This window comes from Mauremys mutica, chromosome 4 (assembly GCF_020497125.1).
Source record: "Mauremys mutica isolate MM-2020 ecotype Southern chromosome 4, ASM2049712v1, whole genome shotgun sequence".
Classification (NCBI taxonomy): domain Eukaryota; kingdom Metazoa; phylum Chordata; order Testudines; family Geoemydidae; genus Mauremys; species Mauremys mutica.
In genome coordinates, this window is record NC_059075.1 from 41,190,754 (window position 1) to 41,216,222 (window position 25,469).

The 25,469-nt window shown below is 51.6% G+C and overlaps 1 protein-coding gene across 6 annotated transcripts in view; it reads left to right on the forward strand.

Annotated features, from left to right (window-relative positions):
- Nucleotides 1-362: 362 nt before the first annotated feature.
- Nucleotides 363-25,469, forward strand: part of ANGEL1 (angel homolog 1) — a 351,420-nt gene continuing 326,313 nt past the window's right edge. For 2 of the 6 annotated variants that reach the window (XM_045012141.1, XM_045012140.1), the window contains exon 1: nt 363-1,793. In XM_045012141.1, coding sequence (XP_044868076.1) covers nt 1,731-1,793 — 63 coding nt within the window. In that variant the 5' untranslated portion in view covers nt 363-1,730. The remainder of the gene's footprint in view (nt 1,794-25,469) is intronic. The other 4 variants (XM_045012135.1, XM_045012146.1, XM_045012134.1 and 1 more) reach the window with 4 other exon arrangements.

Sequence of the window (25,469 nt, forward strand, 5' to 3'; positions counted from 1 at the left end):
CCCACCTGGGCACAGGCGCTACTAGCGGCTCTCTCTCCGGCTGCCCTCCCAAGCAGCGCATGCGTCCGATCGGCAACATAGAGTACAAACCACCCCATCGCCTAGAGAAGCCCTGTCTTGAGGTACCTCTTCCGTTTCCAGTCTGGAGTGGGTGGGGTCTATGCGACCCCGCCCACCACTTCCGGCTTTCCCCGTACCTAAGATGGCGGGTGGAAGGGCTTTAACTGACTTTTCTAGACTTAACATTGAGTCACCCCTAGGATAGCTTCAGTGCGCTTGCGTGGAACGAGCGCCAGCCTCTCTGATTGAGCGAGCTGAGTGGCTCTACTGCGCACGCGCGGCCAGGTCTGCCGTCCGTTTTGTTTTGGCGCCACCTGTGTCCGTAGATGTGAAGTACGCGAGGGAGAGAGGGACCCTAGTGCGCCCACCCCTTTGTGTGTGCGACAGGGAGCCTCCGTGCTGGGCCACCGTGCCCGCAGCCTGCCTTACTCTTCAGCCGGGGGCCGCAGGAGTGGGCATGAGGAGAGAAGGGGCAAAGCGAGAGGGAATGAGGAGAGGGAGCTGCAAGTGCTTGGTAAGCAGCTACAGCCCTCAATAAAACCTCTACGGTGTATATCAACCAAAGGCTGTTATCTGCGCCTGGCAGCCTTGGGCATCCAAAGAGGTTTGATGGAAGAAGAGGATCGGATCTGAGGTTGCCAGGATTAGTCTCCCTCATGTTTAAAACTTAAAAGTACCACAGGCTGGCCTTTCTCCTACCATGATTTATCACCAGCACTACACTGGAAGGGAGCATCTTCATTAAAGGGCAACGTGGTTATCCATACCCAACAACTGGCTTTTACAGGATAGTGTGCAAGCCTTGAGTACTAGCCAAATGCCTGCTTGTGGGGTTTGAATCTTTTATGGCTCAGAGTGATGAAGGGAGTCTGCAGGCTGGATAGACCATGAGTTCCTGAGGCTATTGGATGGTCTGAATACAGTATAATGGGGTAACAACACAGCCCCCTTGAGTGACAGTCTTTTCTATAGTCTTTTTGGCCAAAATAATTAGAGTGTTTAAGAGATGGGGAGAACAAGGGAGGAAACAGCAGAATTTTAAGGTTTTTGGTCATTTGGCCAAAGGGAGGAGGATGCAGCAAAATGAGGTAATTAGGAGACCTAGAAAGCAAGTGAAGAGTGAGAAGTACCCCTACCCTTCCAAATGATTGCAAAAATCAGCTAGTGGAATAAATATGAGAGTATGATGCCCCATAAGTGGTGGAGAAACCAGGCCCAATGATCAGGAGAGAGACTGTGTTCAGGCCTAATGGAGACAAGATATTGTGACTAGAGTAGTCTCATGAAGTCTGCCAGAAATGGGGATTTATCTGCTCCATCTGCAAGTCTGCCAGAGACAGAATGATTTGCCTTTGGATATGAAGAGCAGTTTCATAGAGAGTTCAGATAAAGACTAAAATAAATTCTTTGAGCAGAAGTGGAGAGAAACAATAATAAATACATTCAGATGATGTTTGTGTTCAAGAATCTGAAACATCCCCATTAAAAATGGCAAACATAGGCCAATAAATTCCTGAATGGGTGAGAAGAGGAAATCACCTCCAACCCAAACTTACAGTGAATAAAACAACCAGTCACAAGTGGAAAAGGAAACAAAAATGCCTTGAGTGTCAATTGAAAGGATGACCCAGATGAGGTAGGGATTTCTCATCTTGAAATTGTACCACAGGATGGCAAGCACCTCCAACCTCATTAGTCTTAAGTGCTGTGAAAAGACACAAAGGAGGAAACAGGTAGGCTGTTCCTACAATATATTATTTGAGGCTTTAAATACTAACATTGAGCCTCTATTAGAACATCAGATCCAAACCACACACCTCTTGACTTTGGGGTATGTCAGATTCAGTGTGTTAGATTCAGATCTCAAGACTAGGTGTTGTGAATCCCTTTCCATTTCCAGATTTGGGGAAGGAGGAAAGACGATAGGAATACTGATTTAATTTATCTCCTACTCCCAGGACTGTCCCTGGTTTCTCCAAGCCCATCCTGACCCCCAGAGGTATCCCTCACTGAGCTCTCAGTATAGGATTATGAACCTGGGTGTTGGTAGAAGGAGGGTTTGGGGGGGTGGGGCAGTCTGTGTGTGGGATGGGAGTGTTTTGGAAGTGGTGAAGATCAGCCATTCACCTCAGATGGTGCCAGTGTCAGGGAAGAATGACACCAGACTTCCATGCAAAAGACAACACCAGGTAGGAAGACAGGTATGGGGGAGGGTCTCTCAAGGGTCTATTGGATAGTTTGGGTAAGCATCTGAACTTTTAAATATTTATCTGAAACAAACACCACATCATTTGAAGCCCAACCCACCCCTTTCATTAAAATATGGGTTTTTTTTTGCAATGTTGGGGCCAGTTTCCTTTGTGCTCTTATATGCATTTTTGCTTATGTGAGGGTCTGGTTTACCATATGCTTTTATGTGGATATTGACAATGCTGAAAGGCTACTTTTGCCTCTTCCTATGTATATTCATGCATTGCTGAAGCTGTTTTCCTGTGTGCTACATGTATATGTTTCTATATTAATTATGGCTACTCTGAAGATTGCTTTCCTGTGGGCTTGTATTTGAATTTGAGCAATGTTGGGAGTGTGTTTACAGTATGCTCCCGTATATATCTTTAGCTGTGTTGTGCCTCTTGTACTGCATGTTCTTCAGTGTGTGTTTTGTCAATTTTTCAGAGAAGGAGAGGACATCATTTAGTTCTTGCTCCTATAAGTATATTTGTATTGTTGAGCTTGGAATTTGCATGTTTTTTATTTTTTTATCTCTGTAGTACTAGAAGCAGGGCAAAATTATTCAAAGGTGAGAAAAATATTATATTTATTTTAGTGAAGTCTATCAGGGGAAACTTGGAAAGTATAAAATCCTCCATATTCTAAAGCAGGGGTCGGCAACCTTTCAGTAGTGGTGTGCCGAGTCTTCATTTATTCACTCTAATTTAAGGTTTTGCGTGCTGGTAATACATTTTAACATTTTTAGAAGGTCTCTTTCTCTAAGTTTATAATATATAACTAAATTATTGTTGTATGTAAAGTAAATAAGGTTTTTAAAATGTTTAAGAAGCTTAATTTAAAATTAAATTAAAATGCAGAGACCCCGGACCAGTGGCCAGGACCCGGCAATGTGAGTGCCACTGAAAATCAGCTTGCGTGCCGCAGGTTGCCTACCCCTGTTCTAAAGGCTACATTCCTTTCAGCTGTAAAGTGAAAACTAAAAACTAGAGTTGGCTCTCATGTTGTCCTTCTGTAGAAAAAACAAACTGTGATAATTGAAATTGTGCTAATACAAAAACAAAGGCTTCGTGAGCCCACTGACTAATTATAACCTATCAAAACATATATGGTTTTATAGAAGTATTAGGAAGTATAGCTTTTTTTAGATTGTAGCTACTAGAGGCTGACATGGTCACATATACATAAACAGGTCTGATCTCGAAGACACTTGAGCGGGAAAGGATAGCAGTGTATACATACAAAAATAGGGTTGCAACTATACATACAAAATGATGGGATATAAAGTAGCTGTTATGACTCAAGAAAGATCTTGGAGTCACGGTGCATAGTTCTCTAAAAACGTCCACTCAGTGTTCAGCAGCAGTCAAAAAAGCAAACAGAATGTTAGAAATTATTAGTAAGGCTAAGTTTTGTCATGGTATTTTTAGTAAAAGTCATGGACAGGTCATGGGCAATAAACACAAATTCATGGAAGCCGTGACCTGTCTGTGACTTTTGCTGCTACGGCTCCATGGTTTTCCCCCAGCACCATGGTGTCTGGGAGCTGTGGGATTCCCCCTCCGCCTACGGCAGCTAGGAGCTGCACGGTGACCATATTTCCCAAAGAGAAAATGGGACACTCCAGCTGCTTGCCAGAGGCGTCCCCCCTTCCCTGTGCGAGGCTGTCGCCTGTCGCTGGAACCCTGGGGAGGGCCCCCTCAGGAATTTGTCACTGGAACTGCAGAGGGCCCCCTGTCACTGCTGTCGCCTGTGGCTGGAACACTGCCAGGGCCGCACTGGCTGTCAGCTCCAGAGTCCTGCAGCCCCTGGACCTGAAGCAGAGAATGTCACAGAGGTATCTGGAAGTCACGGATTCCATGCCTTCCATGACCTCTGTGACATAAACAGCCTTAACTATTAGGAGAGGGCTAGATCAGGGGTTAGCAACCTCTGGCACGCGGCTCGGCAGGAAGCTGCGGCCAGCATATCCCTCGCCCGCACTGCTTCCTGCAGCCCCTATTGGCCTGGAGCAGTGAACCGCAGCCAGAGGGAGCCGTGATTGGCCGAACCTGCAGACGCGGCAGGTAAACAAATTGGAAGACAGGATAGTGGGCTAGATGGACCATTGGTCTGTCCCAGTATGGCTGCTCTTATGTTTTTAAAATGTTACTCTGCTGGGTTGCTTTGGTATTTTCCCCCCTACAAGGATGTTAAATTCTTCTTCGAGTGATTGCTCCTATGCATTCCAGTTAGGTGTGCGCGCCGCGCGTGCACGGCATTCTCGGAACTTTTTTACCCTAGCAACTCCGGCGGGCCGGCTGGGCGCCCCCTGGAGTGGCGCCGCTATGGCGCTGAATATATACCCCAGCCGGCCCGTCCGCTCCTCAGTTCCTTCTTACCGCCCGTGCCGGCCAGTTGGAACTGTGGAGTGCTCTCTGTCCTCCACTACCCTAGCTCTCGCTAAAGGTTTTTTGTATATAGTTAGTTCATAGTTCGTGTAGATAGTTGTTATAGTTAGCTAGTTAGGTTTAGTGTTAAGGTTAGGGGGGTTTCCCCTCCCTTTCCTCTCCCGGTGCGGGCTCATGCCCAAGGCACCGGGCTTTAAGCCCTGCGCAATCTGCCAGAGGCCTGTGCCCATCGGAGACCCGCACGACGCCTGTCTTCGTTGCCTCGGCGAGGGTCATCGGACAGACAAGTGTCAGATCTGTTCTGCCTTCAAGCTGAGAACACGTAAGGAGCGGGACTATAGACTTAAGCAGCTCCTCATGGAGGCGTCGTTACAGCCCCCGGCACCGACCGCGCCGGCACCGAGAGCCTCATCGGTGCAGAGCGCACCGGCTGCTCTGAGCCGTTCCGGCACCGTGGCGCCGCAGCCTCAGCCAGCGACCGCGAAGACCCGGCACCGCTCCCTTTCGCCTGCTAGGAAGCGCAGGCTGGCGAAGGCGATCGCTAAGTCCCGCGCTGAGGACTCAGCCAAGACTGTTGCGCCACCTGCCACTCCTGCGGTGGCCGTGCACCAGGCGGGCACCGGGCCCTTGACTCCGGCGCCGCAAGGGCCGTCGAGTCTGGCACCGCCACGCTCCCCGGCACCGTCCGCGGTTGAGCCACGACTGCCGTCGACGCCGGAGACATTCTCCGCGGCGCGTGAGCTGATACAGCTCGTAGAGGCACCGAGCCTCCGGCCCCCGGCACCGCCGGTGCGGGCTGTCGCATCTGCCGGAAAACCGGCAATGATGATCCGGCCGCCCTCCGCGGACCGCCGGCACAGACAATGCTCCCGGTCCCGGTCACGCTCCCGGTCCCGAAGAAGGTCGCCATCCTGCCGATCTCGATCTCGGCACCGCTCGCCGTCCCGGTACCGGTCGCCATCCCGACGCCGATCGGAGTCCTGGTACCGTTCGTCATCCCGGTACCGGTCACACTCTCGGCACCGATCCAGGTCCCGATCGCCGTCGCGTCGGCACCGTCGGAGGTCTCGGTCCCGGCACCGTTCCCGGCACCGCGACTCCCGCAGCCACTCCCGGCACCGCAGATCCCGCTCCCGGTCGAGCTCCCGGCACCGGTCGAGCTCCCGGCACCGCGGTGGCCGACGGTCTCGGTCACCGTCCCGGTACCGAATGGACAGACACCGTTTCTCGGCACCGTCTGCGGACAGACTACCGCCTTCGGCGGTACAATCCGTCAGCGCCTCAGCACCTCCTTGGCCATCCCGCCCGGCATCGGTGGCCTCCGGCGCTGACAGCAACGCGCACTTACCACCGACCCCTCACGGTGATCCTCAAGGGGCTCAAAAGTGGGGCTTCTGGGTTCCCTGGGCCCAGTATGAAGCGCAGGGGGTACCGTTTCCCCCGAGAGACTCGGCCTCCGAGCGCAGGGTCCCCGAGGCAACGGTTAGCCAGGCGGCCCCTTCACCTCGACGTGAGCCCTCCGTTCCGCCGGACCGCCGGTCCTCCATGCAGCACGACCCAGCCGAGGCGCAGTCAGCAGCCCCTGCGGAGGAGGCCGTCGTGCAGGGCTTGTCCTCATCGTCCTCCCCGGACGAGGCGGTGGCTGGTGCTTCGACCAAGGAGCCGCCGCCCATTGACCTGAAGGCCCATCAGGACCTGCTTCGCCGGGTGGCGACGGCCATGGATCTCCCAGTAGCGGAGGTCCAGGAGGACGAGGACCCCATTACCAACGTGGTTGGTGCGGACGCTCCCGTGCGGGTGGCGTTGCCCTTTGTGAAAACAATCCAAAAGAACGCCACCACGCTTTGGCAAACACCCGCTTCCATCCCTCCCACGGCCCGCGGGGTCGAGCGTAAATACTCAGTTCCCCCTACGGGCTATGAGTACCTTTATACCCACCCGACCCCGGACTCCTTGGTCGTGCAGTCGGTTAACGACCGCGAGAGGCACGGTCAACCTGCCCCTGCGCCTAAGTCCAAGGACGCCCGGCGCATGGACCTGCTAGGCCGCAAGGTCTACTCGGCGGGTGGCCTACAGATGCGTATTGCTAACCAGATGGTCCTCCTAGCCAGATATGTCTTTGATATCCTAACGTCCCTGGCAAAGTTCACGGAGCTCCTGCCGTCAGCCTCCCGCCAGGAGTTCACGGCGATGTTAGAGGAGGGAAGGAGATCATCTAGGTCCTCCATCACGGCCGCCCTCGACGCTGCGGACTCCGGAGCTCGGACCTTAGCCTCCAGCGTGTCGATGCGGCGCATCGCCTGGCTGCAGTCCTCCACCCTGCCACCGGAGGTGCAATATACACTGCAGGACCTGCCCTTCGACACGCAGGGTCTTTTTTCCGAAAAGACGGATTCCCGGATCCAGACCCTAAAGGACGGTCGCATTGCCATCCGCACCCTAGGGATGCACACGCCGGCGACACAACGCAGGTCCTTCCGGCAGCAACCCTCCCGGCCCTTCTACCAGCAACGCTATCGGCCGTACAATAGCCGGCGACCGGCTCAAAATCGCCGTCGTCCTTCCGGCAATCGGCGTAGCCAGGGCCAGGCCTCGTCCAAGGCCCCTCAGGGGGCCAAGCAGGCCTTTTGATGGGACGCTCGAGGACGGCCCATCACTCTCCCTACCGGATCCTTCCCCTTTATTTTACAACCGCCTTTCCCATTTCTTTTCGGCGTGGTCCCAATTAACAACAGACAGCTGGGTGCTTCAAACAGTCCAGTCGGGCTACCGCCTTCAATTTGTTTCACCCCCGCCTTCCCACCCACCCTCCCTGTCCCTCTTCAGGGACCCCTCTCACGAGCAAGTCCTCTTACAAGAGGTTCAGACTCTGTTGAGCATGGGTGCCATAGAAGCAGTGCCTCAAGACAGGCGGGGCAGGGGATTCTACTCCCGTTATTTTCTCATCCCCAAAGCGAAAGGGGGGCTACGTCCTATCCTGGACCTTCGCGAGCTGAACAAGTTCCTGCTCAAGCCCAAGTTTCGCATGGTTACCTTGGGGACCATCATTCCCTCTCTGGATCCGGGAAACTGGTTTGCCGCCCTCGACATGAAGGACGCCTACTTCCATGTCGCGATTTATCCTCCTCACCGACGCTACCTCCGCTTTATGGTCAACAACGCCCACTACCAGTTCGCCGTGTTGCCGTTCGGGCTCTCCACCGCACCGAGGGTGTTCACCAAATGCATGGCGGTGGTTGCCGCAGCCCTCCGCTGTCGTCGGATACATGTCTACCCGTATCTCGACGACTGGCTGGTTCGCGGTCAGTCTCAACAGCTGGTGATGGGCCAGTTGACAGACATTCTGTCCCTCTTCCGACGGCTCGGGCTTCTCATCAACGCCGAGAAGTCCACTTTGGTTCCGTCACAGCGGGTGGAGTTCATTGGAGCGGTCCTCGACTCCGTGATAGCCCGAGCCTGCCTGCCGCAATCTCGACATCAGACCATGGTCTCCATCATCCGGGACCTCGTCTCCTTCCCGACCACGACGGTGCGCTCCTGCCTCCGCCTCCTAGGCCACATGGCATCATGCACGTATGTCACCGCGTACGCGCGGCTCCACCTCCGCCCGTTCCAGTCTTGGCTCGCGTCGGTGTACCGACCGAATCGCGATCCCATCGATATGGTGGTCACAGTCTCCAGGCCAACCCTCGACTCCCTCAACTGGTGGCTAGACCCGCAGGTCGTCTGTGCGGGAGTCCCGTTCCATCCGCCTCGCCCGTCCGCCACGCTGACCACGGATGCCTCAGCGCTCGGTTGGGGGGCTCACCTGGGCGACCTTCACACCCAGGGTCTGTGGTCGCCGCAGGAGCTCGCTCTCCACATCAATGTACGCGAGCTGCGAGCGATCCGTCTGGCCTGTCGCACCTTCTGCACCCACCTGCAAGGCCGCTGTGTGACAGTGTTCACGGACAATACAACAGCAATGTTCTACGTGAACAAGCAGGGCGGAGCCCGCTCCTCCCTCCTCTGCAAGGAAGCGATGCTCCTGTGGGACTTCTGCGTGACCCACTCCATTCACCTGGAAGCGTCCTTTCTTCCGGGAGTGCAGAACACGCTGGCCGACCATCTCAGCAGGTCGTTCCTCTCCCACGAGTGGTCTCTCCGCCCCGACGTCGTACACACGATCTTCCAGAGGTGGGGGTTTCCCCAAGTAGACCTATTCGCGTCCAAGGAGAACAGGAAGTGTCACCTGTTTTGCTCGTTCCGGGGTCACTCGCCGGGCTCCCTGTCGGACGCCTTCCTGTATTCCTGGAAGGATCGCCTGCTCTACGCCTTCCCTCCGTTCCCGCTCGTTCACCGAGTGCTTCAGAAGCTGCGGAGGGACAGAGCCACCGTCATTCTCGTAGCTCCGGCCTGGCCGAGGCAGCATTGGTACTCCCTGCTGCTCGAGCTCTCCGTTCGGGATCCCATCCCCCTTCCGTTGTGGCCGGACCTCATCACCCAGGACTTCGGCAGGCTCCGCCATCCGAGCCTGCAGTCCCTTTATCTTACAGCTTGGTACCTGAGTGGTTGACCCACGCAGAGAGGGACTGCTCGGCGGCAGTACAGCAAGTCCTGCTAGAGAGCAGAAAGCCTTCCACTCGCTCCACCTATCTGGCGAAATGGAAGCGGTTCGCACTCTGGTGTGACCAACGAGGCCTCAATCCCTTCGTAGTCCCGGTCCCTACTATCCTGGACTACCTCTGGTACCTTAAGGAGCAAGGTCTTGCGGTCTCCTCCTTGAGAGTTCACCTGGCAGCAGTGTCCGCCTTTCGTCCATCCGTGGAAGGTCGGTCCATCTTCTCTAACCAGATGGTTTCCCGCTTCCTTAAAGGCCTGGACCGCTTGTATCCGCCGGTGCGGCGTCCTGCCCCGACCTGGGATTTGAACCTCGTGCTGGCCAAGCTGATGGGTCCTCCTTTCGAGCCCTTAGCCACGTGCTCCCTGCTCTACCTCTCCTGGAAGACAGCCTTCCTCATCGCCATTACATCAGCGAGACGAGTCTCTGAGCTCCGTGCTCTAACGGTGGGTCCACCATACACCGTCTTCCACGGGGACAAGGTGCAGCTTCGACCACATCCGGCCTTCCTCCCAAAGGTGGTGTCGGCCTTCCACCTCAACCAGGAGATCTTCCTCCCGGTGTTCTTCCCGAAGCCGCATGCCTCGCCTCGGGAGCAACAGCTGCACACCCTCGACGTCCGCAGGGCGCTCGCTTTCTACATCGAGCGGACTAAACCCTTCCGGCGTTCGCCCCAGCTGTTCGTAGCGGTTGCTGACCGCATGAAGGGCGAGCCGATATCCTCCCAGCGGATTTCCTCTTGGGTCACCGCGTGTATCCGGACCTGCTACGAGCTTGCTCGCGTGCCGCCATGCCGCCTCACCGCACACTCGACGAGGGCGCACGCCTCGTCGGCTGCCTTCCTGGCCCACGTTCCGATCCAGGACATCTGTCGAGCGGCCACCTGGTCTTCGGTCCATACCTTCACCTCCCACTACGCGTTGGTGCAACAGTCTCGAGACGACGCAGCCTTCGGCTCCGCGGTATTACACTCCGCCACGTCTCACTCCGACCCCACCGCCTAGGTAAGGCTTGGGAATCACCTAACTGGAATGCATAGGAGCAATCACTCGAAGAAGAAAAGACGGTTACTCACCGTAGTAACTGTTGTTCTTCGAGATGTGTTGCTCCTATCCATTCCAGACCCGCCCTCCTTCCCCACTGTCGGAGTAGCTGGCAAGAAGGAACTGAGGAGCGGACGGGCCGGCTGGGGTATATATTCAGCGCCATAGCGGCGCCACTCCAGGGGACGCCCAGCCGGCCCGCCGGAGTTGCTAGGGTAAAAAAGTTCCGAGATGCCGTGCACGCGCGGCGCGCACACCTAACTGGAATGGATAGGAGCAACACATCTCGAAGAACAACAGTTACTACGGTGAGTAACCGTCTTTTTAATTACATTGAGTTATATTCACCTATTGGACCAGATTCTGTGCACCACTTAGGACTAAGTCAAGAATTGCCTCATTAATAGTGCAATCACTAATGCTACTTCAGTCATTAATTGCATCTAAAAATTTTATCTGCATCCTATCCTGAGGTGACACATCCCCAGCCAATATGGAAATAGTTGAAATTCCCCATTATTATTGGGCTTTCTGTTTTTGTAGCCTCTCTGATCTCCTGGTCAAGGTGATCAGTAGTACATTCCTACTGTTATACTTTTATTATTCAAGCATGGAATTTCTGTCCATACAGATTCTATGATACTTTATACTTTCTTTCACATATAGTGCCATCCCCCCACCATCTGACCTACTCTATCATTCCTATATATTTTGTACCCTGTGTCCCATTGATTATCATGGTTACACCAAGTTTCTGTGATGTGTGTTATATCAATATCCTCATTTAATACCAGGCACCCAAGTTAATCCATTTTAGTATTTAAACTTTTTGCATTTGTATGCAAACACTTCTAAAGTTTGTCAATATTTAGTTGTCTGCTTTAACTTATACTGTGCATCTATGGGCCATTGCAGCCGACCAGAATAGTTTGGAGGACAGTGTCCTCTTAGGCCTGGTCTACACTAGGACTTTAAATCGAATTTAGCAGCGTTAATTCGAATTAACCGCTCAACCGTCCACACCAGGAAGCCGTTTAATTCGACCTAGAGGGCTCTTTAGTTCGAATTCGGTACTCCACCCCGACGAGGGGAGTAGCGCTAAATTCGACATGGCTATCTCGAATTAGGCTATGAGTGGATGCAAATCGAACTTAGTAGCTCCGGGAGCTATCCCACAGTGCACCACTCTGTTGACGCTCTGGACAGCAGTCCAAGCTTGGATTCTCTGACCAGCCACACAGGAAACGACCCGGGAAAATTTGAATTCCTTTTCCTGTCTGGGCACTTTGAATCTGATGTCCTGTTTGGACATCGGGGCGAGCTCAGCAGCACCTGCAACGATGCAGAGCTCTCCAGCAGAGGAGTCCATGCAATCCCAGAATAGAAAGAGGTCCCCAGCATGGACAGACCGGGAAGTCCTGGATCTGATCGCTGTGTGGGGCGATGAGTCTGTGCTTTCGGAGCTGCGCTCCAACAAATGGAATGCAAAGACCTACGAGAAGGTCTCCAAAGCCATGGCACTCAGAGGATACAGCCGGGATACAATGCAGTGCCGCGTGAAAATCAAGGACCTGAGACAAGGCTACCAAAAAATCAGAGCGGCAAACGGACGCTCCGGAGCCCAGCCCCAGACATGCCGCTTCTATGAGGCACTGCATGCCATTCTAGGTGGGTCTGCCACCACTGCCCCACCAGTGACCGTGGACTCTGAGTATGGGATAGTGTCGAGGGGCAGTTCCTCGGCGATGTTCGCCGATGGGGAAGATGAGGAAGGGTTTGTGGAGGACGACGCAGGCGACAGCGCTTACAATACCGCTTTCCCCGACAGCCAGGATCTCTTCATCACCCTCACAGAGATCCCCTACCAACCCTCCCCGGCCGTTAACCCAGACTCAGAATCAGGGGAAGGATCAGTCGGTAAGTGCTATAAACATGGAAACCTTTATTTTTTTAAAAACAGGAATAAAAAATATATTAAAACTATATAAAAACTTTTCCATATAAAACTATATAAAAAGAAGGTCCACACATATAGGGATGGAACAGAAATCCTCCTGGGACACTTCCACGAAGCTCTCGTACAGGAGCTCAAAAAGCCTCCGCAGGAGGTTCCTGGGGAGAGGTGCCTTATTTGGTGCTCCGTGGAAGCACACTCTTCCGCGCCAGGCCATCCTAATGTACAGCGGAATCATTGCCTCCACCAGCATGGCAGCATACGGTCCTGGTCTGTGCAGGGATTCTATCAGCATCCTCTCTCTCTCTCTCCGAGTGACCCGCCTCAGGGTAATCTCGTTCGGCGACTGCTGCATCTAATTAGGGCAATTAGTGTACTGTTACTATTGTGAATGCTTGACTTTTACTTTGCATAGCAATGACCTTCGTTTAACAGCCACGTGTTGGAGGCCGCAGAGGAAAAGCATACAGTGATCTTTCCCGGGCACAGCCGCGAGGGGCTGGAACAGGGTCAGACTTTATGCTTTACAGATTGCCTTCAGTGGGAGGGCACAGCTATCCATTAACTGTTAAGCAGCCTATAGTGTAGTGCTTACCAGGCCTGGCTGCTACACGGATTCAGCTGTACCGCCCCGCTTGTCCGATCTCCTGTGCAAGACCGCAGCCAATGAAAGCATATTCCGAAATCTCGAACTTGTCCTGAGAGCTCGTGAGACTAGGTGCCCTGTATGGTCTTGTTCACAGAAACTGACTAGACTGTGTTCAGTGTTCGCAAACATGTATCTTTTCAAGGAAATCACTTCCTTTTTCCCATCACACAGCTGCGGCTCTTTCACGAACTGCCCCGGCATCCCCCTCACAGAGGCTGGCGCAGATTAGGCGGCGAAAGAAAAAGACTAGGGACGACATGTTCTCGGAACTGATGGCTTGCTCCAGAGCCGAGGCGGCCGAGCAGAGACAGTGGAGGGAGACCCTATGTCAGCACCAGCGCTCACACAGCGAACAGGAGGACAGGTGGCGGCAGGAAGACCAGCAGGCGACTCAAACGCTGCTTGGGCTAATGAGGGAGCAAACGGACACGCTCCGGCGCCTTGTAGATGTTCTGCAGGACCGCAGGCAGGAGCAGAGAGCCCCCCTGAACTGTATCTGCAACCGCTTTCCCCCGCCACAAAGTCCTGTCCCCCCCTCACCCAAAATCACAAGAAGGAGGGGCGCTAGGGGCCGTGAAAACTGTCACTCCACCCCAGCAGAGCGCTCATGTACCAAACAGCTCTCATTCCCTAAAGTATGAGAAGTGCTTCCCTTCCTGGATCACCCAGTCCCAAATCCAAGTTTCATCCCCCACTGTGTAGTTGAGTATTAAAAGTAGTTTGTTGTTATTCACTGTTTCCGTCACGTTTTCCTTGTCAGAAGACTTTGTGTGAACGGGGGGGGGGGGGGGGGGTTTAATTTCATAGGATAGCCTCCATTACCAGGGTACAGACTTGGGGGCAGGATCAACAGCAGGACACACACAGACTGCAGTCACTAGGCACTAGGGTCATTCTGGGAGGTGAATGCTGCCCCGGGTCAGTCTCTGAGGTGTATGCTGCCCCAGGGCCCTAGCGCCTGCCATCCACAAATGGCAAGGCAGGCTGCCCTCCACAAATGGCAAGGCAGGCTGCCCTTACCATGCCCTTCCACCCTAGCTACGAGCCTCTCCGATGCCCTGAGCCCCAGCAAGAGCCCTCATCCACGGACACATACTCACCCTTCCCACACACCCCTCACCCCTTCCTACGCCCCAACCCACAGCCCAGAGCCTGCATCCAAACTCCGTCCCAAAGACGGCACCCCTCACCCCTTCCTGCAAACCCACCCCTTCCTGCACACCCACCTGCAACCATCCTCCCCCCAGAGACCGCTGTAGGAGCAGGAGCCTGTCATTCCTCTAGTGTAGAAGCGGTCTGTACATCAGTGCACACCGTACCCACCACAGTCCGCGTCCATGTTTCAACCCTTGAACAGGAATTCATAATTAAAGAAAACTTTATTAATAATCAGTGTTCCATTAAAGTTATTTTAAAACGTGTGTTGGAAGGGGGGAAACCTGGAGAACGGGGTATGTAACCACAGATCGAAGTCAACAGTCCCTGAAACAGGCTCAGGTTCAGCTTCTCTGTAAATCAACTGGAGAGTCATAGGTTACCCTGCTCTCCGAGGAACCTATCTTTCAAAGCCTCCCGGATGCACAGCGCTTCCCGCTGGGATCTTCTATCGGCACGGCTGTCTGGCTGAGCGTAATCAGCAGCCAGGCGATTGGCCTCAACCTCCCATCCCGCCATAAAGGTCTCCCCCTTGCACTCACAGAGATTGTGGAGCACACAGCAAGCAGCAATAACAATGGGGATATTTTTTTCGCTGAGGTCCGAGCGAGTAAGCTCCGCCATCTCCCCTTGAGACGTCCGAAAGCACACTCCACCACCATTCTGCACTTGCTCAGCCGGTAGTTGAAGAGCTCCTTCTCACTGTCCAAGGCGCCTGTATAGGGCTTCATGAGCCAGGGCATTAGCGGGTAGGCTGGGTCCCCGAGGATCACTGTAGGCATCTGCACATCCCCAACCGTTATTTTGTGGTCCGGGAAGAAACTACCTGCCTGGAGGCGTTTAAACAGACCAGAGTTCCTGAACACACGCGCGTCATGAACCTTGCCCGGCCACCCGACGTAGATGTTGGTAAAACGTCCCCTATGGTCCACCAGTGCTTGCAGCACCATAGAAAAGTAGCCCTTTCGGTTAATGTACTCGCTGGCCTGGTGGGCCGGTCCCAGGATAGGGATGTGAGTCCCATCTATAGCCCCACCGCAGTTTGGGAATCCCATCGCGCCGAAGCCATCTATGACGACCTGGACGTTTCCCAGGGTCACTACCTTTGAGAACAGTTGCTCAACGATTGCGTGGGCTACTTGAATCACAGCAAGCCCTACGGTAGATTTGCCCACGCCAAAGTGGTTCGCTACTGACCGGTAGCTGTCTGGCGTTGCAAGTTTCCAGAGGGCTATGGCCACTCGCTTCTGCACACTCAGGGCTGCTCGCATCCGGGTGTCCTGGCGCTTCAGGGCAGGGGACAGCAAGTCACAGAGTTCAAGGAAAGTGCCCTTACGCATCCTGAAGTTTCGCAGCCACTGTGATTCATCCCAGACCTGCAGCACTATGCGGTCCCACCAGTCCGTGCTTGTTTCCCGGGCCCAGAATCGCCGTTCCACACCATGAACTTGACCCATTGCCACCATGATCTCCACTGCGCGGCGTACCCTGCTTTGTGAAAGGTCTGCGCCACTCTGTGACTTCCTGTCCTCACCGCGCTGCCGGAGCCTCCTCGCCCGATTTCTCAGCAGCTGACTGTGGAAGAGGTGGACGATAAGGTGCGAGGAGTTGACAACGGCCATAAGTGCAGCGATGATCGCAGCGGGCTCCATGCTCGCAGTGCTGTGGCGTCCGAGCTGTAACCGACCAGAAGAAGGGCGCGAACAGATTTCCCGCCGGCGCTTTCAAGGAGAGAGGGCGGGAGTGACGGTTCAATGATGACAGTTACCCAAAACCGCCCTCGACACATTTTTTCCCCCAGCAGGCATTGGGGGCTCTACCCAGCATTCCAATGGGCAGTGGGGAGTGCGGGAACTGTGGGATAGCTTCCCACAGTGCACCGCTTCCAAAGTCAACGCTGGCCCCGTTACTGTGGACTCAGACAGTCGAATTAGTGTATTTAGTGTGGATACACAAATTCGACTTCATAAGGTCGATTCCATAAATTCGAATTAAGTAGATTCGAAATAGTCTTGTAGTGTAGACGTACCCTTAGCATACTCATTCCCTCCTCCAGTACATCCCCTCCCTTTCTTATCCACATACCCAGCATGCCATACATGGGAATTCTTCTTATGCTGTGGTTATTTTCTGGTGGAGAGATCTGCTGTCTTTGTTGTGCTGTTATATAGGTGTTGTGTTCCCCAAAATCGAGAATGTGGTGTGGTAGAAAACTCTACAGGCAGCATTTTCCTTTGTTTTTGGTTTGCTATTAAATCATTAGACGCAAAGACTAAGACACTTACCAGGACGCTGCGATACAGTAAGTCCTCACAATGCTTTTGCCCCTTTGCCTCCCTGCCAGTGGAGCTAGGGAATTAATGATTTCAAATGACATGGGTGTGGCAATGAGAGATGAGAAAGGGTTCCTTTTAAGGGCATCACTTGTGTTAAGTGATGCAGGACAACTTTTTCATCACCCGTGTGTCCACACCACATTATTATCCCCAGTTAAGCTACTTCTGTGTGGGATAATTATGTCCAAAAGATCTATGTTGTTTTTAAATAACTGTTCCACATTCTGGGCAGACATCCTATGGTGCATTGCTCTATCACTAGGCCTTATAAATTCTGGAATTTTCCTCACTGCTCTTTGTGGGATACCAACCGGAAGACACAGGAATTGTGAAACTTGTGGTCAAACTAAATAATTTCCATGATTCCTCTCATTTTATCCCTTCATCCATCTTGTTACAGGCCAGTGCCTTTTTCAAAACACTGTCAGGAAGCATAGAGAAAAGTTGCTGAGTGCTGTGACCCTCATGATGCCTAATATAAACAGGCTGCTGCACATATATATCAAGTTGTTCAGTGACTTCAGAACCAGAGTGATACAAGCATCTGAGGTGGAGATGGCTGAAATTGAGTAGACACTTTTACTTGAACTTTTCCTGGAATGGCTTCACATGGTGGACTGCCACTTTTGGGCTCAGCTAACTAGCACTGATAGCTCAGGGGCGGGCAAACTTTTTGGCCTGAGGCCCACATCGGGTTTCGTAAATTGTATGGATGGCCGGTTAGGGGAGGGGGTCATGGCTCGGCCCCCACCTCATATCTGCCCTCCCCCCCGGGACTCCTGCCCCATCCAACCCCCTCTGCGACCCCTGCCCCATCCACACACCCCCATTTCCTGTTCCCTGACTGCCCCCGGACCCCCGCCGCCCCATCCAACCCCTCCTCTCATTCCTGACGGCCTCCCCAGGACCCCTGCCCCATCCATCCTCTGCTTCTCCCTGTCCCCTGACTGCCCCCGGAACCCCTGCCCCTGACTGCCCCCTGCCACTCCATCCAACCCCCCTCCTTCCTGACTGTCCCCAGGACCCCTGCCCCCATTCAACCTCCTGTTTTCTCCCCAATCACTACCCCGAACTCCCCTGCCCTCTATCCAACCACCCCTGCTCCGTGCCCCCTTACCGCGCTGTCTGGAGCACCGGTGGCTGGTGGCGTTCAGCTGAGCCGCCCGGCTGGAGCCGGGTCACGCTGCTGCTGCCGCCACCATCACGCAGCACAGAGCACTGCGTCAGGCCGGGCTCTGCAGCTGTGCTGTCCCAGGAGCTGACAGCCCTGCCGCCCAGAGCATTGTGCTGGTGGTGGAGCAAACGAGCTGAGGCTGTAGGAGATGGGGGACAACAGGGGAGGGGCCGGGGGCTAGTCTCCTGGGCCAGGAGCTCAGGGGCCAGGCGGGACCATCCTGCGGGCCGGATGTGGCCCGCAGACCGTAGTTTGCCCACCCCTTTGATATCTGCTTTCTTTGTTGTGCATGACATATGTGAGAACAAGGAAAAGAGACTTTCTGATGGGTTGGAGAAGGAGGTGGGCAGCCTTGCTGAACAGCCAGAAAGGTGGCGTCTATGAAATGCAGCAACTGGCCACGGATGCATTAAATGCGAACTTTGAGATTAGGACAAATTGTGAGCAGCTAGTACACCTGATTAGTGCTCATGTGTTGACATTTTTGTATAGTGGTGGAAGGACTTTAGTATATGTCAGATGAAGATTTTATTAAATCATGCAGGGTTCTTATAAAAACAATGACTGTCATGACATTTTCAATGAAATTTTAATAAATGAAATAGACACCAACTTGAACATTGTGAATTGTAAAAGTTTTATTGAACAAACATAACATGATGCAAAATTAAAAACCCAGTGCAAAAGTAAAAAAAAGAGAAAGTTCTGAGAGTACTCAAGTATGTGCTTTTGAGGTCACAGATTTATGTATGGAGGGAGATGAAAAATGTTCTCTATCTTGTGGTGTGGGATGGCAGTAGAAGAGCCTATGCCTGGTGAGTGATGTAATTAAGATGTTCTTCCAGTATGCACTTTTCCCCTTGTAGTCTTGGAGTGTGGAATGTGGAAGGTAGGGTCTGTTCCTTGGATTTGGTGAAGTAAAGGGTGTAGCCCAGTAACCAGAGTTATCAGAGGAAAAGGGTTGCAGGACATGGCTAAGCAGAGGCACTCTCCTTGAACATACTGCCACTATGTTCTGCAGGCAGGTTGTGTGCTTCTCCATCATCCCCAGCAGTTGTTCCTGGCCAGATCCCTGCCCTTCTCTGTTTGGATGGGCCCGGATATGATCCTCTCCTCACAGGGCAATGAAATACAGGACCTCAGTATGGGACCAGGCACAAACATGAGGCATAGTTACAGAATATTTGGTTTTGAAATCCAGTTATGTAAACTCACCACAAGCTGGAATTGCAAAGGGCCACCCATGGCTGAATGCCAGCATTTAAATGGGAGGTAACATTCAATCTAAACGACCCTGGAGCAATAGAGGGTGCCCAGGTAAACAGAGAGGCTGACCTAGGTAGCCAGCAAAGCAGTTTCGGATACTAAATGTGGAACTGTTGTTTTGGGATGATTGGGAAAGACAATAACAGAAAATGTGAAAATGGCAGAAGTGCTAAATGGCTTTTTATTTTCAGTTTTCACCAAAAAGTTTAGTAGTGATTGGACAGCTAACATAGTGAATGCTGGTGAAAATGAGGTAGCATCAGAGGCCAAAATAGGAAAATAACACATTAAAATTACTTAGATAAGTTACATGTATTCAAGTCACTAAGGCCTGATGAAATACATTCTAGAATACTCAAGGAGCTGATGGAGGAGATATCTGAGTCATTAGTGATTATCTTTGAAAAGTCATGGAAGATGGGTGAGCTTCCAGAGGATTGGAAAAGGGCAAATGTAGTGGCAATCTATAAAAAAGGGCGAATAAGGACAATCCAGGGAATTATGGACCAGTCATCTTAATTTCACTACCTGGAAATATAATGGAGCAAATAATTAAGCAATCAGATTGCAAATACTTATAACCTTATTATCTTCTAGGTAACAGTCAACATGTATTTGTCAAGAACTGATAGTGTCAAACCAACCTAACAGTTTTCTGTGAGAGGATAACAAGCCTTGTGGATAGGGGGGAAGTGTTAGATGTGGTATATCTTGACCAGGGGTCGGCAACCTTTCAGAAGTGGTGTGCCGAGTCTTCATTTATTCACTCTAATTTAAGGTTTTGCGTGCCGGTAATACATTTTAATGTTCTTAGAAGGTCTCTTTCTATAAGTCTAGTTTAGTTATATAATATATTTTTGTATGTAAAGTAAACAAGGTTTTCAAAATGTTTAAGAAGCTTCATTTAAAATTAAAATTAAAATGCTGATCTTACGCCACCAGCCTGCTCAGCTTGCTGCCAGCCTGGGGTTCTGTTCACCTAGGCCGGCAGCGGGCTGAGCAGGGCCTGTGGCCGGGACGCCAGACCTGGGGGAGGGGTTCAGGTGTCAAGGCAGAGGGCTGGGGGATGTGGGGGTGCAGGGCAGAAGGCTGGGTGTGGTGGGGTTCAGGGGTCAGGGCAGAGGGCAGTGGGGGTGTAGGGCAGAAGGCTGGGTGTGTGGGGAGGTTCAGGGGTCAGGGCAGAGGGCAGTGGGGGTGCAGGGTAGAAGGCTGGGTGTGTGGGGGGGTTCAGGGGTCAGGGCAGAGGGCAGTGAGGGTGTGGGGGGTGTAGGGAAGAAGGCTGGGTGTGTGGGGAGGTTCAGGGGTGAGGGCAGAGGGCTGGGAGTGTGGGAGTGCAGGGCAGAAGGCTGAGTGTGTGGGAGGGTTCAGGGGTCAGGGAAGAGGGCTGGGGGGTGCAGAGCAGAAGGCTGGGGGTGTGGGGGGTTCAAGGGTCAGGGCAAAGGGCTGGGTGTGTGTGGGGGGGTGCAGGGCAGAAGGCTGAGTGTGGGGGGGTCAGGACAGAGGGCTGGGGTGCTCGACTCGTAGGGGTGCTCCCAGCCCCCTGCCATGAGCGGCTTATGGCAGGTGGCTGGAAGGGATATGCCCTGTTCCACCCCCTTCCCCAAGGCCCTGTCCCTACCTCTTCTCTGTCTCCTCTATGGAGCTGGGAGCACGCTGCTGCTCTTCCCCCTCCCCTTCGCTAGGGCCATCAGCTGATTGGCGCAGGGAAGGAGAGGAGGAGGGGCAGGAAAGCACCACGCTCGGGGAAGAAGCGGGAGAGGGGGGAAGCTTGGCTGCCGCAGGACCATGCTTCTGCCTCCTGCCCCTGCAGGGGAGAGTGGTGTGCAGGGGGGCTGTTAAGGGGGGTGGGGGCTGGGACCGTGGCAGAGTTCCACTCAAAATCGGCTTGCATGCCATGTTTGGCACATATGCTGTAGGTTGCTGACCCCTGATCTTGACTTTAGTAATGCTTTTGATACTGTCTCACATGACCATCTCATAAACAAAGTATGGAAATACAACCAAGATGCAGCTACTACAAGGTTGGTGCATAACTGGTTGGAAAACCATTCCCAGAGACTAGTTATCAGTGGTTCACAGTCAAGTAGAAGGGTATATCAAGTGGAGTCCTGCAGGGATCAGTTCTGAGTCCAGCTCTGTTCAATATCTCCATCAATGATTTAGGTCGGGGTGGGCCAACTGGGGCCGCATCCATCCCTTCAGATGTTTTAATCCATCCCTAGAGCTCCCACCAGGGAGCGAGGTCTGTGGCTTGCCCCGTTCCAGTGCTCCAGCCGGGGAGCGGGGTCGGGAACTTGCCTCGCTCCGTGTGTGCAATGACTCCGCATGGCTTCCGGAAGCAGCGGCATGTTCCCCCTCTGGCTCCTATGCGTAGTGGCAGCCAGGAGGCTCCACACGCTGTCCCTGCCCCAAGTGCCGCCCCTGCAGCTCCCATAGGCCGGGAACTGCGGCCAATGGGAGCTGCAGGGGCAGCACCTGCAGATGGGGCAGTGCGCAGAGCTGCCTGGCCACGCCTCCATGTAGGAGCTGGAGGGGGACATGCCACTGCTTCCGGGAGCTGCTTGAGGTAAGGGCCGCCTGGAGACTGCACCCCTGACGCCCTCCCATGCCCCTACCCCAGCCCTGATCTCCCTCCTGCCCTCTGAACTACTTGGTCCCAGCCTGGAGCACCCTCTTGCACACCCAACCCCTCATCCCCAGCCCTACCCTAGAGCTCGTACCTCCAGCTGGAGCCCTCACCCCCACCACCTGCACCCCAACCTCCTGCCCCATCCTGGGTCTCCCTCCCACACCCTGAATACCTCATTTCTGGCCCCACCCCAAAGCCTGCCCCCACAGCCAGAGCCCTCACCCCCTCCCACATCCCAACCTCCAATTTCATGAGCATTCATGGACTGCCATACAATTCCATACTCAGATGTCGCCCTCGGGCCAAAAAGTTTGCCCACCCCTGATTTAGGAAATGACATAGAGAGTAAACTTAAAAAGTTTCCGGGTGATACCAAGCTGGGAGGGGTTGCAAGTGCTTTGGAGGATAGGATTAAAATTCAAAATGATCTGGACAAACGGGAGAAATTGTCTGAAGGAAATAGGATGAAATTCAATAAGGACAAATGCAAAGTACTCCACTTAGGAGTTGCACACATATAAAATGGGAAATGGCTGCCTGGGAACGAGTACTGTGGAAAGGGATCTGGGGTTCGTAGTGAATCACAAGCTAAATATGAGTCAACAACAGTGTAATACTGTTGCAAAAAAAGCAAACATCATTAACAGGAGTGTTGTAAGCAAGACACAAGAAGTAATTCTTCCACTCTGCGCTGATTAGGCCTCAACTGGCGTATTGTGTCCAGTTCTGTGCACCACGTTTTAGGAAAGATGTGGACAAATTGGAGAAAGTCCAGAGAAGAGAACAAAAATGATTAAAGGTCTAGAAAACATGGCCTATGAGGGAAGACTGAAAAAATTCCTAACTGTCAGGGTAGTTAAGCACTGGAATAAATTGTCTAGGGAGGTTGTCAGGTATCAGAGGGGTAGCCATGTTAGTCTGGATCTGTAAAAAGCAACAAAGAGTCCTGTGGCACCTTATAGACTAACAGACGTATTGGAGCATGAGCTTTCGTGAGTGAATACAGGACTCTTTGTCACTGTCATAAACAGATAGTTAAGGGTTAATGTCTCTTTTACCTGTAAAGGGTTAAGAAGCTCAGTAAACCTGGCTGACACCTGACCAGAGGACTTTCAAATCTTGGTGGAGGGAAGTCTTTTTTTTGTGTTCTTTGTTTGGGGGCTGTTCGCTCTTGGGGCTAAGAGGGACCAAACGTGCAACCAGGTTTCTCTAATCTTTCTGAAACAGTCTCTTATATGTTCAAAATAGTAAGTACTAGTTAGAAAGGCGGATTAGTCTTATGTTTGTTTTCTAACTTGTGAATGTGTATTTTGCTGGAAGGATTTTTTACCTCTATTTGCTGTAACTTTGAATCTTAGAAGGGGGAGGGAGTCCCTCTATGTTATATGAACTGAATACCCTGTAAACATTTTTCCATCCTGATTTTACAGAGATAAATTTTACTTTTTCTTTCTTTAATTAAAAGCTTTCTTTTTAAGAAGCGGATTGATTTTTCTTTGTTTTAAGATCCAGGAAATTGGGTCTGGACTCACCAGGGATTGGTGGGGGGAAAAAGGTGGGGGGGGATGGTGAATTCCTCTTTGTTTTTTTAAGATCCAAGGAGTTTGGATCAGTGTAGCCTCTCAGGGTAACCAAGGAAGGGAAAGTCTGGGAGGGGAAAGGTGAGGGAATGGTTTATTTCCCCTTGTGTTAAGACCCAAGGGGTTTGGGTCTTGGGTTCCCCAGGGAAGGTTTGGGGGGAATGGAAAGTGTACCAAAACACTATATTTTTGGTTGGTGGCAGCGCTATCAGATCTAAGCTAGAAATTAAGCTTAGAAGGGTACATGCAGGTCCCCACATTTTGGACGCTAAAGTTCAATGTGGGGAACAAACCTATAGCAGTCACTTTTTAGGGAGGTTGTGTAATCTTTGTCATTGGAATTTTTTAAGACCAGGTTAGACAAACACCTGTAAGGGATGGTCTATAATACTTAATCCTGTTTTGAGTGCAGGGGACTGGATTAGAAGACTTTTTGGGGTCCCTTTCAGTCCTACAATTCTATAATTCAATGTATCTATGTGTATTTTGTTGTACGTAAACTCATCTTGCAGCTCAGTAAACCTGCTTCCAAAGTGGGTGTATTAACCTGGGTTAAAACACCAGATGATTCACAACAAAAAGGTGTGTGTGTGTGTGTGTGTGTGGACAAGGTACTTTATCATGAAATAACTCAAGTTAACTTGCAACAATTTTCAAGTTTAGACAATCCTAATTTTTTGCCTTGGTTTTCAGACACAATAGGAAAGAGTAAACCAACACTTCTTGGGCTGTGCATAGGATTGAGAGGAGCAATGAATCATTTTGAATATAAAATTATCAGTCAGATGGGAGAATTGAAATAGATGTTGATGTTTCACCTTTGGCTGGTCTACACACAGTTATTATGCCGATTTAACTAAATCAGTTTAGCAATAGATATACACCTCTACCTCGATATAATACTGTCCTCAGGAGCCAAAAAATCTTACCGCATTATCGGTGAAACTGCGTTATATCGAACTTGCTGTGATCCACCGGAGTGCTCAGCCCTGCCCCCCTGGAGCGCAGCTTTACCACGTTATATCCACTGTTTGTTTTTGTTTTAAAATGAATTTGGTGGCTGTCACAGGATCAAGTTGGGGGCAGTCATGCCTAGTGGTCAGAGCAGGAGTCATGCCTAGTGATTAGAACAGGAGTCATTGGCCTGGAGCGGCGAACCGCGGCCAGTAGGAGCCGCGATCGGCCGAACCTGTGGACGCGGCAGGTAAACAAACTGGCCTGGCCCGCCAGGGGCTTTCCCTGAACAAGCGGCGGACCGGCTTTGAGAGCCTCGGATGTAACATATATGCTGGTGTGTGTCCCAGGAACTATCTGTGATCTCTGTGTCTGTGTACTTGTTACTTCCTGCATTAGGTCTGTGTCTAACCTTACTGGAGCCATCATGTAAGCTGACCAGTCACCGGTATTTAATAAAATAATAAGATCTTCTGAAAACAGGATTTGTCTCACCCTAATCCAGCCCCAAGATCTCACCAGTGAAAGGATCTGTATCTCATTTCCATTCCCTGAGCCATACTTATTTATTTTTCAAGTTGAACATGGCTTTCTGGAGGAGCAGTGACAATAGGAGGTACAAGGAGATATTTAAATGCAAAATCTGAGAACAGAGACAGTCAGTGGTATATCATTACTGATTTGTATCCTGTAGCTAGCATGTTCCGTGTCCTCTAAACTTTCAATTACTGGCTACCAAGTGCATCAGGGAAAACAGTGTTGAATTCATAAAGCCATAATCAGTATAAGGAAGGTATTGTGGGCAGAGAGGCAGGGACAATGGCAACTTTGGAAGATTTTAGCTGCATAGAAGAGGAGAGCCATTCTGAAAAGAGGCAGGAGAAGAAGATGGATTAAATCAGTCCATTTTCACTACATGACAACAATCTCTTTTTTAAAAAACAAACCCAACCATTTATTTGTTCTTCGAAGGAGCAGTTACAGCAGTGACACTCTGACCTCAGTGGTTCAGGAGCCAACTTAGTGTTCAACATTACCCAAAAGAGCCACTGTAGTGTGAATTCATTGTTTCATTTACTGTGGTAGTATTCATATTTAAACAGTATGACGGGAAATATTTAGTTTTTACATATATAATTCTCACAGCAAATAAGTTCATAACTTAGTGCAAGTTGATAACTTAATTGGTTAATAACATAATAAAAACATCCTGATTAGTTAATAACTTAGATTGGTTAATAATTAAATCACACAGTGTTTTAATATCATGTGCTGCAAAGAGCCACAGGAGGCACATTAAAGAGCCACTTGCAACTCATAAGCCACAGTTTGCGCATCATTGAGTTACAGTATAGTGCACAATGGAGTACATGGCTACAGCAGGTACACAGACCGTGCCAAAACAGGTACATAGAGTATACAAAAATTATGGAGGTAAAGGACGTACGCA